General features: G+C 48.2%; 3 protein-coding genes and 1 long non-coding RNA gene across 5 annotated transcripts; 2 read left to right on the top strand and 2 right to left on the bottom strand.

Annotated features, from left to right (window-relative positions):
- Positions 1-926: 926 nt before the first annotated feature.
- atg4b (autophagy related 4B, cysteine peptidase) lies at positions 927-9,265 on the top strand. 2 transcript variants are annotated; one of them, XM_056603229.1, is made up of 14 exons: positions 927-1,069; positions 1,284-1,393; positions 2,123-2,224; positions 3,086-3,157; positions 3,363-3,461; positions 3,705-3,806; positions 4,134-4,206; positions 5,545-5,624; positions 5,806-6,002; positions 6,412-6,490; positions 6,865-7,010; positions 7,235-7,291; positions 7,386-7,479; positions 8,981-9,265. In XM_056603229.1, the coding sequence occupies exons 1-14, from the start codon at positions 927-929 to the stop codon at positions 9,067-9,069; spliced, it is 1,443 nt and encodes a 480-aa protein (XP_056459204.1). In that variant the 3' UTR covers positions 9,070-9,265. The 2 variants fall into 2 exon arrangements, with proteins under 2 accessions (XP_056459204.1, XP_056459205.1); XM_056603230.1 differs by having other exon boundaries at positions 8,996-9,264.
- A 300-nt stretch (positions 9,266-9,565) lies between these two features.
- dtymk (deoxythymidylate kinase (thymidylate kinase)) lies at positions 9,566-13,338 on the bottom strand. Its single transcript, XM_056603983.1, has 5 exons — positions 12,850-13,338; positions 11,699-11,807; positions 11,246-11,336; positions 10,383-10,580; positions 9,566-9,995 (listed from the first exon to the last, which is right to left on the bottom strand). Exons 1-5 carry the CDS (start codon positions 12,977-12,979, stop codon positions 9,885-9,887), a joined length of 639 nt encoding a protein of 212 aa, XP_056459958.1. The 5' UTR covers positions 12,980-13,338; the 3' UTR covers positions 9,566-9,884.
- A 112-nt stretch (positions 13,339-13,450) lies between these two features.
- agxta (alanine--glyoxylate and serine--pyruvate aminotransferase a) lies at positions 13,451-19,040 on the bottom strand. Its single transcript, XM_056603982.1, has 11 exons — positions 18,767-19,040; positions 18,452-18,644; positions 18,266-18,330; positions 18,033-18,133; positions 17,605-17,675; positions 17,228-17,312; positions 16,676-16,774; positions 16,028-16,097; positions 14,953-15,048; positions 14,450-14,578; positions 13,451-13,961 (listed from the first exon to the last, which is right to left on the bottom strand). Exons 1-11 carry the CDS (start codon positions 18,923-18,925, stop codon positions 13,854-13,856), a joined length of 1,176 nt encoding a protein of 391 aa, XP_056459957.1. The 5' UTR covers positions 18,926-19,040; the 3' UTR covers positions 13,451-13,853.
- LOC130393322 (uncharacterized) lies at positions 15,397-19,075 on the top strand. Its single transcript, XR_008897097.1, has 3 exons — positions 15,397-15,483; positions 17,622-17,686; positions 17,960-19,075. It is a non-coding gene; the product is annotated as an uncharacterized LOC130393322 (long non-coding RNA).
- The last annotated feature ends 255 nt before the right edge of the window (positions 19,076-19,330 follow it).

Here is a 19,330-nt window from a genome sequence, read left to right as displayed (position 1 = left end):
TTCAGAAGATGTTTGTTTGTTGTTTTCGTTTTTTAATGGATCCCATAACCATCTCTAAGGTTGTTTTGATTTGTATTAATTTATACCATTAACGGATATAATGCATACATATTTCTACAATAAGATTCTGGCAATGCTGAAAAAACACAAAGCAAGTGTTGTTTTGTGCGATTCTAAAATTAGACGCCACACATGCTTTGCATAGCGACCGAGGCGCCCCCTGGCGGCAGAAATGTGCGGACAATGTTCCTGGAAATGTCGTCCAAACAGCGGCTCAATTCCCATGAAAGCACTCATGTCAAGTCAAGAGCATTTGATCAACGTATCTCTAATGAGTCTAATTTAGAAGTGAGCACACGAGCCACGTATAATGCCACTAGGCACACGTTTTTTTACACTCTTTAGTACAATTGTGTGTATTACATAGGCTACACATGTGTTTTCACATCTTCACGGAGTGAGAGAGAAGCCCGTTAGTTCAGTCTAATAAACGCTAGCCACAGAAATAAAGCACTTTAATATTTACGTTTGTATAACGAGTAGAATGTACCCTGTGAATAAAACCACGATGGTCTGGCATGAAGCACTCGATGTAATAGGAAATAAATAGTTTTTAATGCAATAAACTGCTGTGGACTGTGGTTGCATATCCTTGGGTCCCTCAACGGGATGCAAATTGGTTTCCTAGTTGGTTGACCGTGTGTACATGCAAAGGCCACATCCAAGGATATGTTCAGAAAGTTGGTCTCCATCAATAGATGCAATGCTTTTAACCGTTTTATATTCTGTTTTTTTGGTGCAGAAATAGGCCTATTGTAGCAGGCCTTCATATTCAAAATGTAGCGATTTTGTGAATGGCATTTTGTATTGTAAATCGTATGAGGAAAGACACCAGATTGATTATTCTGTATTAAAAAAATAAAAGCATGGGCAGAACTTTTAGATTTCAACAGACACAGTGTGACGCAATCGGTGAACCGAAGTCACGGGGCGGGAGGACGGATCCGTTTACCGTTTATCTTATTTACCGAGAGAAACTCATAGTCCATTACAAATCTAAAACCTTCAAGTAAGAGAAAATATGTATTTTTAAAATATAATTGTACGTATTTAATGTGTTTCTATTTTGCAAATTGGTAAAAAGAAATACGTATTTTTCTATTCATGTATTTGTATTATTATAATTACTATAGTTTTTTGAAGGGTTCTGTAAACGTAGCATTTTTAAGAAATCCCAAAGAACTAACCTCCGCCCAAAAAACAACCTCCTATTCGCTGAACAGCGCACGTCCCGCCTCCTTTTCTGAATTCCGCAGCAGAGCTCGCCCTCTGATTGGCCGAGAGGTTCAGAGTGCAAGGGCCATAACAAACAAGACCATCGGGATGGACGCAGGTAGGGCAGGATCTCCACGTCAATAACAATGGCTTTTAATCGGGTTTTTTTGTATTTAAACATACTAACAGCATCCGTACGTTACATATGCGAATAAACCTCAATCCCTGACACCAAACGTCGCAAAATCCCGACCATACACAGCACGTTATTGCTGTGTTTAGCGTCGTTAGCACGTTAGCATTGTAATAGCGTGAGGTGGCCTTAAACATCCCAGAGACTGAACAGCGCTTTAAATATCATCCCCCGAACATTGTATGTCTTCAGATCGGCAGCAGACAGACACAATCAGCCATGATTATCCCCTCGAAACGTGAGATTCAGGGTGTGAGACAGCTGTCCTTGGGAGGGATTGAGTAATACAAGACAATGTTGTCGCCATCAGAGTCAAAATAGTCGATATAACTTCCTCCGAGGGTCAGATTAAAGGTCCTGGCCTTGGCGAGAAGCTGGATATTACTGGTGGATGGAACAACTTTCTGATATGATCGCAATCAACTTATTTCTCTATGGTGCTCGTCGTGACGTCACGTTATGTTGGAGAACTTGACGTCACCGCCCGGCTCAGCAGCCAGCCGTCCATCAGTGACATCAGTCCAAACAATGACGCATTATTAGACGTCTCCTGATCCCGCAATTGTTTTGTGTTGTTAACCATTTTCTGCTGTTCACGTGCCAAATAAAGTGGTACGATGTGAATTGAGCGATTTGTGGGCTTTTCTTTGACAGCTACGTTGACGTACGACACACTTCGATTTGGAGAATTCGAAGACTTTCCAGAGACCTCAGATCCCGTGTGGATCTTAGGGAAGGAATTCGACGCACTCACAGGTGGGTCTGTTAAGATGCTCACTCCCTGCTCCTTAATGACCTGTCTATGTACTGTCTAACCCCTACCTGCTCCTTAAAGGTTGGGTATGGAATTCGCTTTTTTGGCCATTTTTGCAGAATTACTTGAAATCCTCATCATAACCCACTTACAGCCACTGAGTTAGAAGTACTGACATGAAAATTAAACAAGTCAATCATCTGTGGAACGGGCAGGGCTCGAAAAACTCCAGCCAATGATTTCCAGGGCCACCGAGTTGCATTGGACAGTAAGTACGTCAATCAAACGGTCGTACTGCACTCCCCCGCGCGACCCCTTTGTGCAGTACTCGTGACCCAGAGCAAGCTCCTGTTTGTTGTTATCCTGCGGTAGCTACTGGAACTAGTTAATCCACATTTGGACCTAGCAGTTGAAGACAATTTCCATGGCAGACAAGACGCCACCATCCCCATGTTGTTTTTTTTAATGTTGCCATGTTGTTTAACGAAAACCTACGCTAGCCTGGCTCGCTCTCGCGCATCTGTGTTCGCGCTCGTGCATGATTGCGCGTCCAGGTACTTGGAATGGGTGGAGTCAGAGTCAGCGTTGAAGGAGAGGGGGTAGGACCATTTGAGTTGTGTATTTTCAAAATCTGCTGGCATTTCGCAAATCCCATACCCAACCTTTAATGACCTGTCTCTGTACTGTCTACCCCCTACCTGCTCCTTAATGACCTGTCTCTGTACTGTCTAACCCTTACCTGCTCCTTAATGACCTGTCTCTGTACTGTCTAACCCCTACCTGCTCCTTAAGGATCGGTCTCTGCACCAAAAGGTTTAAATTGTGACCATGTCGTTGTGTTTTTGTTCCTGCTCCCGGTTCAGAGAGGGATGACATCCTCTCAGACGTTACGTCGCGACTGTGGTTCACGTACAGAAAAAACTTCCAACCAATCGGTGAGTTCAAAAAGAGGTTAATGATGATCAGTTAATTCATTTTTATTAGTTAAGTATCTATTCGATACGACGGACAATTATTAGTTAGGTCTCTAGTAGAGATGTTTCTCTTTCTTCTGACAAAAGGTAATTTTGCTTTGGATAAAAGCTTCTGCTAAATGCCCTGAATGTAAATGCGATATGTTTGTGTTCCCCGGTGGTCCAGGGGGGACGGGTCCGACGTCGGACACCGGCTGGGGATGCATGCTCCGGTGTGGGCAGATGATCCTGGGACAGGCCCTGGTCTGCAGACACCTTGGGAGAGGTGGGTCTGAATCCTGAAGGCGGAGCTCATTACACGTTCTGAATCAGAAAGGTGGAGGCTGTAACACATCCAGACTCTGAAAGGGGGGGATTGTAACTCTGAGAGGTGGAGGTTCTTACTGAGAGGTGGAGGTTCTTACTGAGAGGTGGAGGTTCTTACTGAGAGGTGGAGGTTCTTACTGAAAGGTGGAGGTTCTTACTGAGTGGTGGAGGTGCTGATTGTAACCCAGGGTTTTGTCACCAGACTGGCGGTGGGATAAAGGCCAGCGGCAGCGGGATGCCTACGTCAGCCTCCTCAACGCCTTCATCGACAAGAAGGACAGCTGCTACTCCATCCATCAGATCGGTGAGCACCACCTCCCCCGGCTCCTCATCAATGTTATGGATCAGGTCGATCGCTGCTGATCGGCCAGACTAAGCTCCCAGGAAGGTGTTATATCTCTGTTGTCTACGGGGAATGGGTTAACCTAGTGATTGTTAGTGCTTCGTTCTATGAACATCCTTACTGTACCGACAGAGATGTATTGTTGTTTCTCTTTCTTCTGACAAATGTACTTATTGTAAGTCGCTTTGGATAAAAGCGTCTGCTGAATGCCCTCAATGTAACTTCTAACTTTTAATGTCTCTTCTACCTCTCTGCTTTGTGAGTAACTCTTGTGCTTGTCCCCCCCAGCCCAGATGGGGGTCGGCGAGGGGAAGTCGATAGGACAGTGGTACGGACCAAACACAGTCGCCCAGGTGCTCAAGTGAGTACTCTCACCTCTCACCTCAAAGCAGAAGTACCCTCAGATTTGCATGTTTTCTCAATGCGATACTGCACCACATTACTGCACCACATTACTGCACCACGTTGCTGCACCACGTTGCTGCTCGGTATGGTTTTGAAATGTTTTTTTCTCCCGGCGTTTGGGGTTAACGTACTTCTGTTCATGTCTACACCAAGTGACAAAAAGTCAATTGGTGTAGACACCAAGTGACTGGGGAATTCCCCCCTGTGTGAATGGGGAAGTTGTAATGTAGAGCTCCGTGTACATACCGTCTCTCTATCGGGAAACCAAGTTGGACTGATCTCAATGTCGCTCCGCCAGGAAACTGATCTCGGTGTATCTCTGTCAGGAAACTGGCCATGTTGGACTGATCTAACTGTCTCTCTGATCCAACTGTCTCTCTGATCTAACTGTCTCTCTGATCCAACTGTCTCTCTGATCTAACTGTCTCCCTGATCTAACTGTCTCTCTGATCTAACTGTCTCTCTGATCTAACTGTCTCTCTGATCTAACTGTCTCTCTGATCTAACTGTCTCTCTGATCCAACTGTCTCTCTGATCTAACTGTCTCTCTGATCTAACTGTCTCCCTGATCTAACTGTCTCTCTGATCTAACTGTCTCTGATCTAACTGTCCCTCTGATCTAACTGTCTCTCTGATCTAACTGTCTCTGATCTAACTGTCTCCCTGATCTAACTGTCTCTCTGATCTAACTGTCTCTGATCTAACTGTCCCTCTGATCTAACTGTCTCTGATCTAACTGTCTCTGATCTAACTGTCCCTCTGATCTAACTGTCTCCCTGATCTAACTGTCTCTCTGATCTAACTGTCTCTGATCTAACTGTCCCTCTGATCTAACTGTCTCTCTGATCTAACTGTCTCTGATCTAACTGTCTCCCTGATCTAACTGTCTCTCTGATCTAACTGTCTCTGATCTAACTGTCCCTCTGATCTAACTGTCTCTGATCTAACTGTCTCTGATCTAACTGTCTCCCTGATCTAACTGTCTCTCTGATCTAACTGTCTCTGATCTAACTGTCCCTCTGATCTAACTGTCTCTGATCTAACTGTCTCTGATCTAACTGTCCCTCTGATCTAACTGTCTCTCTGATCCAACTGTCTCTGATCTAACTGTCCCTCTGATCTAACTGTCCCTCTGATCTAACTGTCTCTCTGATCTAACTGTCTCTCTGATCTAACTGTCTCTCTGGTCTAACTGTCTCTCTGGTCTAACTGTCTCTCTGGTCTAACTGTCTCTCTGGTCTAACTGTCCCTATGATCTCACTGTCTCTCTGATCCAACTGTCTCTCCCTCTCAGGAAACTGGCCATGTTCGACAGGTGGAGTCGGCAGGTGGTCCACGTTGCCATGGACAACACGGTGGTCATCGAAGACATTAGTGAGTCCCTCCTCTCTTCAACCTTTATTTACAGTCTTCTTTCACACACACACACACACACACACACACACACACACACACACACACACACACACACACACACACACACACACACACACACACACACACACACACACACACACACACACACACACACATAACCCTGTCCTCCGGGCTGCAGAGCGGCTGTGCATGCCCTGGCTGGACTACGGGGGCGCGTGTGCAGACCCAGGGGGCGCCAGCGCGCTGAACGGTTGCATGGAGGGCGCGGGGGCCATGGTGGAGGAAGAGGGCCCCCTGTGGCGGCCCCTGGTACTGCTCATCCCCCTCAGGCTGGGCCTGACGGACATCAACGAGGCCTACATCGAGACGCTGAAGGTGAGGCACCGCACTGTTCTGTGAGACACACAGTGTCTGTATAGCGCGGGTAGAGAGGCCTTAACTCAGTCTGGATTCAGCTCCGGCCGTGTCCCCCCCCCCCTGAGAGACGGGAGGGGAACTCTGGCTTAACAATGCAGATTTAATGCAGATTTTTTTGTTTACATCAAGAGAACCACACCAGTCTGTCTGTCGGTCTGTGTGTCAGTCTGTGTGTGTTCACATCATAGAACCACCCTAGTCTTTAGCTCCCCTCTCTCTCTCTCTGTGGTCACTCTGTGTCTCTCTCTCTCTTCTCCCCCTGCATCAAGAGAACCACGCTAGTCTTTAGTGTCTGTCTGTCTGTCTGTCTGTCCACATCAATAGAACCACACTAGTCTTCAGCTCCTCTCTCTCTCTGTGCTCACAGCAATGCTTCATGCTGCCTCAGTCTCTGGGTGTGATCGGAGGGAAACCAAACAGCGCCCACTACTTCATCGGTTACGTAGGTAAGTGGGTGAAAGGATCGATCATCTGAAGCTTAACGTTGCATCGGTCGAGTCATCTGGTTACCAGATCAGAGTAGTGTCATCTGAGACATCAGCCAATACTAAAGATAATCCCATTTCTACCCCTTACCCCTTCCCCCTCCCCCTTGTTTTGAAGGGGTAAGGGTAAGGGGTAAGGGGAAGGCCAAATCCCATTTCTACCCCTTACCCCTTCAAAACAAGGGGGAGGGGGGGAGGGGTAGAAAGGGGATTGGGCCTAAGTCTTGATGAAGCTATACATAATGGACCCCCTGTATGTTATACAAGTGTCTGAGTGGCCAAACATGACAAGCTGAACCGTATCTCCATGGTAACGGTGCCCCCCCCCCCCCCAGGCGAGGAGCTGATCTACCTGGACCCCCACACCACCCAGCCGTCCGTGGAGCCCAGCGACGACGGCCAGGTGCACGACGACACCTACCACTGCCAGCACCCGCCCTGCCGCATGCACATCTGTGAGCTGGACCCCTCCATCGCCGCGGTACGCTCCCGGGATGGGGGGGGGGGACAGGATGGGGAAGATGTGATTTGATTGATGTGTCCAATAGAAAACAAGGCCCTGGTAGTGTTCCCATTGGTTGATCATCATAACGTAAGATGGAGGTTTAGTTTGAACATCATGTGGAGCGGGCCCCTCCTCAGTGAAATGTGTTCTGAGCGCGTTGCGTCCGTCCCTCTCACCACGTCTGTCCCCGCCTCCTCCAGGGCTTCTTCTGCAAGACGGAGGACGAGTTTGACGACTGGTGCATGCGCATCCGACGGGTACGTAAGCGTCGGGTGGGCACTGCGTGGCGCCTTACCCCCGTGTCGTAGCGTGGACAGAGGGTCATGTTAACGCCGTGTTTCCCCTCTGCAGTTGTCGTGCAACCGGGGGAGTCTCCCCATGTTCGAGCTGGTGGAGTCCCAGCCCTCCCACATGGTCAGCGTGGACGTGCTGAACCTCACCCCTGGTAACTACCTCCCCCCCCGCCCCCCGTATCTCTACTGACCCCCCAGGTCTAGGGCTAATGTGGACCTGGGTCCGTTTCATTCAATGTCCACCGGCTGCATGCTTTAGAAATGGAGAGCAGAGACATTATCTATTCAGATGTAGTGCGTTACAGGACATAATGTTGATTTAGATATGAAATAACATCAGAACAAGATCGTTTTAGATGCACTCATCAGTTGTTGGACGGTATGTGGAAATGACCTTACAAGGTGACAAAGGCCAGATAGTGAGTGGTTACGAAGGTTTCTGGGTTTGAACCCCAAAGATCAGTCTACCTGTAGGCATTCATGAGCAAGATGAACCCAACCCCTACCTGCTCCTTAATGACCTGTCTCTGTACCTTCTTACCCAGTGTTTCCCGAACTTTTTTCTGGGGACCCATTTTTGTTAAATTGCAAACCATCGCGACCCAATATAAAAAAAATAGTACAGTACTATCAAAAACATGCTTCTTGTTAAAAGGTTTTTTTAAATGCTAATGCCCATCGGGTAGGCGTGTGTTTAAGGGCAGCTATTGTTATCAAACAGTCAATCAATCAATTCGTTAAGACAAAACTTTATCAATCCCCCGGGGGAGAAATTCGGGTGTTTCAGCAGCAAGAAGTAAGACAGTCAAGAAACTGTAGCGATAGATGCCAAAATAGTGCCAAAGTATTTCTGAAAAAATAAAATAATAATTTGAATCTACATTTATTTGGTGACCCAATTTAAAATCTCCCGAAACCCACATGTGGGTCGCAACCAAGTCTTTGGGGAAGATTGGTCTAACCCCTGTACTGTTGTGTTAGTCTCCTGTCAGGCCACCATTGTATGTTGTACGTCCTGGCACTTAATGTACGCACTTAATCTACATTGCACTTATTCATAGTACTTAATTGTGTAACATCTGCAGTAGCTGCTAGCATTGCTGTACACGGGGAATGGGTTAGCCTAGCGATTGTTAGTACTTGCACTTGGCTCTATGAACGTCTTTACTGTACTGACAGCGATATATTGTTTCACTTCTTATGACAAATGTACTTATTGTAAGTCGCTTTGGATAAAAGCGTCTGCTAAATGCCCTAATTCGCTGTAGCTGCTCCGCGCCTGTGGAACCAACTGCCACCCGACATACGTGATGCCCCCTCCATTTATGCCTTTAAATCAAGGCTCAAAACCCATCTGTACAACCTTGCCTTCCCTCCCCATTAACTGACCTCTGCACTACTGCCTTTGTTGTGTGTAGATGTCCGGTTTCATGTCTTTTATTTGTATTTTATTCTAATGTTATTTTGCCTTCATCTTTGCCTACTGTCTGCACTATGTACAGCACTTTGGTCAGTGCAAACTGTTATAAATGTGCTTTTATAAATACATGTTACTTACTAAATGTGAGTGTAAACGCTCCAGTCCACCAGCCCGCGGCTGTTGGACCCAGTGAGGGTGAACAGTGTAATCATACCTCCCCTTCCCTCCCGCTGATCCCCTCTACGCAGACTTCCCGGACTCGGACCGACTGGAGCGCTTCTTCGACTCGGAGGACGAGGAGTTTGAGATCCTGTCCCTGTGACCCCCCCCCCCCCCCCCGCGACCCCCAGAAACACTAAGAGACGCTTCCTTAACCCCGGACTCTCCATCCCTCCCCCGGAGCGAAGAGGCGCGTGGTGGAGGAGGAGGAGAGCACCAGCCACACCGCGGCGTTCCTTCTCCTCTCCCGCTCCGGGAGTCGTTGCCATGCGCCCCCCCCCCCAGCAGACAGGAGCCGGGGACCCCTCCTGTCTGCCCCCCCTCCCCCCCCGCGCGGTTCCATTCGAGTCTTAACACTTTGAAGGTTGATTTTCTAGAAGTGATATACGGTGCCTTCCCCCCCCCCCCCCCCCCAGCAGAAGAGCCGTGCGTACGGTTTATGTTGTCGTTCGGCCACGGTGGCTCGCACCTCGACCCACGGCTTGCAGTTTCTTTCTAACCACCCCCCTCCCTCCCCGTGTGTCTTCTAACAGCCTGTGAAGGACGCTGCCCCCCGCCTCCTCCTAACTTGTGTTTAATTGTTCCTGCAAAACTACTCTGATAGAAATCTACAAAGATCCATACACACCACCTCACTCGAAGGCTATTTATTTACGCAGAAACACCGACCGCATACACAGATGACAGAACAACTGACGTGTAACATCAAGGATTCAAAAAAAGGTAAAAAATAAAAAATGATCTGTTGAAATCAGACTGGCATCCAGCTGACCGTTCCTGGTGTTCTGTGGATTGGGTCGATTCGCGTCGCAGCACCAAGGCGTGACTGTGATGAGGTGTCCAAGTGTGTGTGGTCTCACTGGTCTGGAAGGAAGTCCCGGCTCCCAGGAGACCAGGTGAAGGGTCCGGTCAGCTGCTCTACCGCCACAGCTCTGCGATTGGCTGGTGCTCCGCGGCGCTCAGCGCGCTCAGGCTGAGTCGCTTGATGTTGTCGTGAACCTCGTCGATGCTCTGAGACGCGTCGACGACCTGAGAGAGGAACGGCAATCGGGACGGCGCCGTATCAACACAGGTGACAGCCACACGCTTACGGGGGGTAAATGATTTGATCCTTAAATGGGCGGCGTGTGGCTCAGGAGGTAGAGCGCGTTGGCTGGTAACCGGGAGGTTGCTGGTTCGATCCCCGGCTCCTCCTAGCTGAGCGGTGAGGTGTCTCTGAGCGAGACGCCTCACCCTGACTGCTCCTGACGAGCCGGCTGTCGCCGTGCAGGGCTAACATCGCCGTCGGTGTGTGAATGTGTGCATGAATGTTAGGCAACATTATAAAGCGCTTTGAGCGTCCACTGGTTAGAAAAGCGCTGTATAAATGCAGTCCATTTAGCATTTAAAGAAATCGATGCGATTTAGTGGTCCTACCTGCCAGTTGACGGAGTTTTCGTCCATGAGCTGCTCAAAGCGCCCCTCCACACGCAGCTGGAAGCTGCTGGTCTCGTAGCGCTCGGTCCCGAACTCGCCGCGTTGGGCGGCGGCGGCAGGGCTCAGCTGGAGGTACAGCACCAGATCCGGCTTGGGCAGGCCCACGTCGGGGGCCTTGCACCACTCGATGGAGAAGTCCTGGAGACGGAGCCGGAGGGGACAGGGTCACCCACCGCCCAGAGCAGACGCTTCTGACCGAGGCGTCTTACTGGCTGAACACCAGTAAGACGCTTCTAACTGAAGTGTCTTACTGTACGTCCACACCACTGTACGACTTGAGCGACCAAAGCGAACAGAAATATTCGCAGCGAATATTTCTGTTCGCTTTGGTCGCTCATGACGTACAATTCAAAAGTGCCTGCCGGTGTTCCCTGGGATCCACGCAAGCGAAGAGCGTCTGCATTCCGATTGGCTGTCAGTGTTTTGCCGCTGAAACGCGTCATAGTAATTTGCATAAAGTTCAACAGTTTTAAACTTTTTTTGGACGCTCTGGTCGCTCAACTTTGGCCGCTGGTAGCGTTGGTCGCTTTGGTCGCTCTTGCCCATAGAAAGTGAATGACTTCCGGCGATTTGGTAGCTCAATTCGCTTCCGGTGTGGACGTACAGTTACTGAGTTAACGCAGCGTCTTACTGGTGCACCAGTAAGACGCTTCTAACTGAGGCGCCTTACTGGCTGTACACGGTAGGAACCTATCGAGGGCTTTCTAAAACCCACGACAACGGTACCGCTCTGTGGAGCGTGTTGGAGGCTACTGGTGCTGGTGTGTGAACCCAGAGCTTAGGAGGTTGATCTTGACACTCACCGGCTTGGCGCTGGTGAACGCGACCCCGGAGAAGGCGTATCGGTCGATGATAAGCGTGGTGCCTTCCTCCAACTTCTTCTTCATCAGGGGCCTGGAATGAGTAGCTGGGTTTTAGTATTTTGCATAAATTAAAAAGGGGCGACATTATGCCACCAGGGTTGAGTGGGATTATCCACGACAAGCCGTTGAAATTATCTGCCTTATCCTGTGTTTTAGTGACGCCCACAAGTAGGCGTGTCTACCTAGATGAATGACGGACAGATGAGTAGGCTGGTCCACTGATCTACTAACAGCATACATCTAGGTGGACACGCCCACTTGTGATGTCACTAAAACACAGGAAAGGGCAGATTTTCGTAATGCTTATAATGGCTAATCACACCCAGCTGGTGGCGTAACGTCCTCGCCCCTCTAAGGTACCGAGGCAGACGTCGTGGAGGCGTTATTTCTCACACAAGCTCCCAGCGGTTGGCCGAGAACAGCAGGTGCACGGTGTGGTCCTCCAGGTCACTCTTATTCTCCAGGTAGGAGCTGATCAGCTTCCCGATGGTCGTGGTCCTGTCTGTCAAGACACATCGTAACGTTGGGATAGTCCCAGATATATATATAGATAAGTTGAACCCATGGATTTCATTATTAAATATGTGACTTTGAGAACAACAGATTTAAAATCATACAGGAGGTATAAAGCATGATATTTAATAATAATACGTTTTATTTGTAGAGCTCTTTACATTCGAAAATCTCAAAGTGCTACAGAGTTTAAAATAAAAAAAGGGTTGTTAAAACATAATACACATACAGTAAAAGAGAAATTAGCAAAAGTCTTAAGGTTTCGTGTAAAAACAGCTGTAGTACAGCTGTAGCTGTAGTCTGTTCATACATACTGCATATGTATGCAGTATGATGATGGGCAACTTTTGCTAACTTTTGCGTTTCATTCATTGTAGAAAATGTCTAGACTGGGTAGCCCCGCCCATACATTCTGCTTCCGATACGTTTTTGCGGCAGCCAATAACCAAGCTGGATCCCCCCCCCTGCGCGCTATTGGCTGGTGGGACACAATGACGACAGGGAAGCCGCGGCAAGCAGCCAATTGCGTACAGAGTCATTTGAACTAGGCCTATTGAGCTCGCCTCTTGAGCTAATGAAAAACAGCTGCTTCCTCAAACCAGCGTGCAATCTACGATGAGCTTGGTCTGCCAATAGCCAGAATTCCGCTAGGGGGATCTCAACAAACCATTAATTATTGTAGTTCAATCATGTGAGTTGTAGTATTAACACCACTGCTTGAGTCTATCTGACGGAGGCAGAAAGAGTTAATGTATTAAAGTTGAATTCCCGTTAAGGTTTAATCGGCGCACTTCTACACTGTATCGATGAGAACAAATAAAGTGTGCTCTAACCCTAACCCTTACTTGTGTTCATTGGCGGAAAGACACCAACTAGGGTCCTACCGACTTGTTAAGGACACACGTTTACCTGCAGTTAACCAACATAACGACGTTGTGGAAAGGGGCGAAGCGGTTGAATGGACTCAGCACGGATCCATCGCAACTCGTATGCAAAGCCACCGTCAGACCCGAAGGCACCGTAGGACTCACCGGGGAACCGCAACAAGTGTACCGCCCGCCCGACCTCCCGAAACGACTCCACCAGCTTGGTGCACTGGGTGGTCTTACCGGCCCGGTCCACCCCCTCCAGCACGATCAGTGCTCCCCTCTTACACGCCATGGCTCTTGATTTGATAAAGTTAATCAAATGGTACTAGCTATGTGATAAAATGGAGGAGACGCGGTCAATCCGCTCCCATTGTAAACACATTTAGGCGGGTTCAGTACGGTGGCCGGGAGGCTCTGTACGGAGAGCGAGAAATCATTTTCGGCTTCTCGTTGTTTCTAGTAAAAGCGTATCTAGGAAGGTAATTAACCGTTTAAACTTAACCGCAATTAAATGCTATAATACGTTTTCCTTTCCTTTACTAAATTGCGCCCCGGAAGGCTTGGCCAGTGTCATTATTGGATATTTGGTTAACTGTGATCGGTCAGTCAGTAAACACTGGCCCTTCTCTGACTTGTTATGACGCGCATCCAACAGTGACCCCTCCTCCCACCTTCAGTGCGCATGTACACCTGTATGAGCGTGGCTGGGGCAGAGCAAACATTTAAAGAAACGGGTGCAAAGTATATTTCTTTAATTGTTAATTTGCCACCTCTTGGCAGAACATCAGGACGAGCGCCCGGCGAATTTATTATTTTTCATTTTTTTATTTTCTTCCGTTTTACTTTGAAGGCGACCAGCGCTCACCAGAGAGGGCGACCGCCTCTTTGCCCACATTTATACCGCCCTGTTGCCTACCTAGTTTACATTATTCTATAATAGTGTAATAGGGCAATCATTTGTATGGCACCCAAGCAAACGTATAAAATTGATAGATATATTACTCAAAATCCAATAGGCCTACATTAAATGAGTGTGGATTCACACAGTCTGGATTCAGAGCTCCACAAACACACCCTGAAGCCTCACACTTTGCTTTATTACAGATTGTCTGGTACTTAAAACACAACATCTGGATTCAGAGCTCCACAGGAACAACCAGAGTGTCTCACACTTTGCTCTTATGACAGTGCTGGAGGGCGTCTCTGAAGGCGCTGAGCACCATGTCCACGCTGGCGCGGCTGCTGTTGCACCCCATGAGCCCCACGCGCAGCACCTGGGAACCGAGAGGAACGCTCAGTGGACTGCATCCATACGGCACTTTACTAACCAGGGGGCACGCAAAGCGCTTTACAATACGGCCTCCCAGTCGCCCATTCAAGCACACATTCACACCTCGATGGCGGTGACTCAAGACGGCTCGTCAGGAGCGGTCAGGGTGAGACGCCTCGCTCAGGGACACCTCCACACTCTAGCTAGGAGGGGACCGGGGATCGAACCGGCAACCTTCCGGTTACCAGCCAACCCGCTCGACCTCCTGAGCCACATGCAGTCAGAACAAACACGTCTCGCTAAGGCCCAATCCCATTTCTACCCCTCCCCCCTTCCCCTTCCCCTCCCCCCTTCCCCTTCCCCTTACCCCTTACCCCTTCCCCTTACCCCTTCAAAACAAGGGGGAGGGGGAAGGGGTAGAAATGGGACTGGGCCTTAGTCCTCAACAGATATATATATATATTTATATGTGTGGTAGTGACGGGTCCCCACCAGGCCGGCAGAGGGCCCCAGGCCCCCAGACACCTCCACGTTGTGGGTCTTCATGATGAAGGAGGTGATCTCCTTCCAGTCGTACCCGGGGGGAGCCAGGATGGTGGTCACCGTGGGCAGCCTGGAGCTCTGCGGCGGGAGGGAGTCACAGCAGGAGGGAGGGTCACGAGGAGGGGACAGACGGCTAGCTAGAGCACCTGGCCTCGAGTGCTGGAGCTCAGAGGGCTATACGGTCATCACATGAGAACCGCCTTCGTGACGAGAACGGCAGGATAACGACATGAGCTTAACTTCAGACCACGACGGGATGCTACAAAATAAAAACAGGTTCAAAGTGCTTTTTTATTTTTTTTAAATAAAACTAAATCATGCCTAAAATGAAAAGATACAGGAATAAAGTTAGTATAAAGTGTATAAAAAGTATAGTATCACTGTGATCTCTTTATTAATCGTAGTAGTAGAATGATTAGGATGATCTATGACTACACAGGGGGGGGGCTGACCTTGTCCTTGACAAACAGTTTGAGGCCCATGTCCTCCAGACCGCTGTGGAAGTACTCTGCCACGGTGCGATGTCGCTCCCAGGACTCCTCCAAGCCCTGAGGGGAACACAAGCGGTCACCCAGTGCTGCGCGCCCTGGTGCGGTCTAGCTCTGTTGGTGGAGCATGTTAGTGGCAGTCTCAGGGTTTCAGGTTTGATTCCCACGGGCGCCGCTCATGTATGCAGTAAGGGACAGCGCCGTTGATAACGTGTGTGTGTGGAATCTTTTCATTTGATAACAATTCCATTCTCAGTGCCTGGGTGTCACCAACTTCTTTGGTTTTACATTTTAGATCTTGGTCTAAAAACATGAATGTGACTGTTCATGTTATTTCTCACAACTCACACTTTCATTCATGTCTGAGTACCAGTTAACTCAAAACTGCAAACTAGGACACAAGCAGTCATAAATCAAACGCACCCCTAAAGAATTAATGTTAATGACACACACCTGTGTTCCTACTGTGGAAAGGGTTCACTCGCTAACCTTTGGGTGAGTTACTGAAGAAGTATTTAATTATTAACCAACGTATGGTTTGTTTAAAGCCGTAATCTGCTATTTTGTTGTTTAGAATCAGTTAAAAGTATGGTGATGCAAAGTCCGTTAGGCCGACCATGAGCTTTGTGGTTCAAAACAAACTGAAAAGTGAGCTGATCTGTAGCAGCAATGGCTGCTGACCAGATGACCTTTAGAGGGGCCTGACTTACCTGAGACAAATATTTACCTGATACAGCTTACATACAGATATAGTTACCTTCAGAAACATACTTTACGTACAACCTTACGTTATATGTTTTATTTATATGCATCGTTCATAATAGTACTTTATTTATTATTTCGTAACTAGTACTGCATACAGTTTAGGCCTGATTATGGATCAGCCAATACAAGCTCAGAATCCACCCAGCGCCCTCACGTGTGGGAGTGGCCACCCAGATGCATGATGGGTATAACCTACCGGCTTAACCAGTGGCCTGTTCCCACTGAGCTAACCATCAGACCCCCCCCACTGGACCCTCACAGAGCGACCCCTCACCTCCTCAGCCAGCATCCTGAGGGCCTCTCTGAGGGAGTAGAAGGCCGACACGGGGCCGGTGTGGTGGTACCTACGGGAGGGGACGGGGAGACACAGCGTCAGAGCCTCGTCCGGGGGTCCTAGCGACGCTGGAGGTCCTCTCTGTGGTACGGAGAGAGGCCGTTCTATGGTTCCCTGGCAACACGGCTAGATGGAGCGTTACGTAGCATTGCAGTTGAAGTGCTAAGCTAAGTGCTAGTCTCATCCTTGCATTGATTAATCAAACACTATTCCCTATCCATTACTAACCTAACTACAGCATTCTAAATGTTTGATTATTTGGAGATTAGCGTGGTGTGACAGGTGATTAGATTATATTTCACATGAGGAGCAGGAAAGACGTTTAGGAAGAACATGCGAGTCCTAGTATTGTGCTCAGACCACATCAGAGACTAGAACTTTGTGGATCCAGCCCCTGGTCTTTGCTAGTCCTGGCCCAGTCTAGTTCTGGTCAAGTCCTGGTCCAAGCTAGTCCTGGTCCAAGCTAGACCTGGTCTCGGATAGTCCTGGTATCGGCTAGTCCTTGTCTAGGCTAGTCCTGGTCAAGTCCTGGTCCAAGCTAGTCCTGGTCCAGGCTAGTCCTGGTCCAGGGTGGTCCAGAGGTCTTACATCCTCGCCGGCTTGTCGTCACAGCCCCAGTAGTTGGCGAGCCAGGCCAGGTCCAGGAAGAAAGACACGGGCTTGGTCCTCCTGTTGAAGGCCTTCTGGCTGCGGAAACCAGAGGAGGACGTGTTGTTAATGTTGAGGACGTGTTCTTAACGGTTAGAACACGTGCTGTTAATGTTGAGGACGTGTTCTTAACGGTTAGAACACACGCTGTTAATGTTGAGGACGTGTTCTTAACGGTTAGAACACACACTGTTAATATTAAAAAGATGTTCTTAACTTGTATGTTCATGTAAACAGACTAGTATTGAATACTAGTCTGTTTACATGAACATACAAGTTAATTGATCAAGTTAGACTAAAATAACTTTTTTGATGTTCTTAACAGTTAGAACACACGCTGTTAATGTTGAAGACGTGTTCTTATCGTTTATAACAGGCAAGCAGGGGCTAGGGTTATGTCCATCTCTCAACACAATGTGTCTTTCTGTATTGACTGTGATATGATAATATTGGTACTGCTGTTGTTGTATGTGATGCTGAATGAATACCCACCAGGCTCTGGGGCTGAAGGAGATGGGGGCGGAACCAGGAGGAGCGTTGAGAACCTTCTGGGAGCCCGTGTATAAAATATCAATTCCTGCAAATAGAAACGTTAGAAATTAGAGGAAAGGAGTATGAAATATAAATTCCTACAAAATTCAACCGTGATTACAGGGAAAGAGTATAAAAACAAATACCTACAAATAAAAACATAATAAATAATATGGAAAGAGTAAAAAAATATAAATGGTTACGACATTTTCAGACGCATTTCTAAAAATGTGGTTAATAATCTTGTCATTGCAAATGATATAAACCCAGATAAGATACTTGGGCCTTAATCCTTCATCTCTGATTAAAGCAGCTCAATGGTTCTAATGAAGCTCCACCTTGTTTGTCCATGTAGAGAGGAGCTCCTCCCATCGACGCCACACAGTCCACCAGGAGCAGGCAGCCGTACCTGTGGTCCAGGTGAGTCATTAAACAGTCTGTAGTTATACACCTGAAGACCAGGCGAGCAATATACAGGTACACTGCATCTTTATATACCTGTAGACCCGGAGAGCTATATACAGCCACACTTTATCTTTATATACCTGTAGACATGGGGTCCAATATACAGGTACTACACTGTATCTTTATATAACTGTAGACCAGGTGAGCAATTAAACAGTCTGTAATAAAATGTATTAATACATAATAGCTCATAAGTCTACCATCTCCCCTGATACCACATGCATTCAGGTTAGCCCTGAGCTACGACCATAGCCTGGAAAACACTGCTGTATGAATGATAGAGTGCAGCGTCGCTCCATACCGGTGGCAGAGGTCTCCGATGCCGTCCAGGGCGTGAAGGACCCCAGTCGAGGACTCTCCATGGGCCAGAAACATTAGGGCGGGCCGGTGCTTCGACAGGGCCTGCGTTGGATTAACAAAACGACTCAAACATATGAACATGCATGCATGTATGGTTCGCTTGATTTCTATACATGAGAAATAAAGGAATACTTGATAGAGATGATGATGAAATATGTTTAAATGAAAACTGACCTTTTTAATTTCGTCGTTCGTGAAGCAACCACCCGGGGGTGCTGAAATCGTGTTTACTTTCGCACCTGTAAAGCGGTCCAAAAATAAGCAGCCACAAATGGCATCCTAACAGCACTGTGACCGGGAGCAAACCACGAATCATCCGAACTAATTACAAAAAAATAAAATTAAAAAAAGTCACCGCACCTATCCTCTCCGCCATGTCCGCGGCCCGCTCTCCCCAAATCCCGTTGACCGCCACCAGGACGCCGTCTCCCGGCTCCAGGGCGTTGAAGAGGGCGCACTCCATGGCCGTGTGGCCTGTGCCGCTGACCGCGAACGTCAAGTTGTTTTGGGTTTGAAACGCGTACTGGATGCCGCTCTTGATGTCACTCATTATCTGGGACACACAAGAAGTCATCAAATCGGTGGACATTTAACATTTTTTAAATCACAAAAAAGTCGTCTGTAAAGATAAAATGTTAAAGACCATTCCCTATCGATAAAAGTCCCCCCACCAACCTCAAACATCTCTGGGTGCATGTGCCCGATGATGGGGTTGGCCCCGGCCTCCAGGATCCGCGGGGGGACATTGGAGGGCCCCGGACCGAACATGAACCGGTGCGGGGCCACGAATGGTTTGTTCAGACATGCGGGCTTCGGGACTGACAGAGACGACATGGTTCCTGAGCGGCGATGGACTAGACGAGACGAACACAAACTACTGAGAAGAGGTGGACGGATCCACCCCCCTGTCCGACCACTGAGCTCCTTATGTCAATAAAGGGACCTGAAGCTTCGTTGTGGGGACTGTCTTTTATTTTCATGCACCATTTACACATATTTCATACATTTGCTCTTCTTTCTTATCAGAACAGCTGATCTCTAGTCGTGTATTAAAGCTTACTAAGTTATGGATGAGTTAAATGCAAGACAAAGCTGATCGCATTATATCGACGATATGCGTGTTTTGCAGCCTGCAGTGGTCGTGGGGGAGCTGATTAAAAGCTGATGATACCCCGTCCTTTACAAACAGGGCCAGGGGGTGAAGGTACAGGTCACAGACCCGGGGGTTATGTCCCCTCT

The sequence above is a fragment of the Gadus chalcogrammus genome, chromosome 12 (genome assembly GCF_026213295.1).
Source record: "Gadus chalcogrammus isolate NIFS_2021 chromosome 12, NIFS_Gcha_1.0, whole genome shotgun sequence".
NCBI classification, from domain to species: Eukaryota; Metazoa; Chordata; class Actinopteri; order Gadiformes; family Gadidae; genus Gadus; species Gadus chalcogrammus.
The sequence above is the reverse complement of the archived record's forward strand: the minus strand, read 5'-3'. Positions and strand labels throughout refer to the sequence as shown.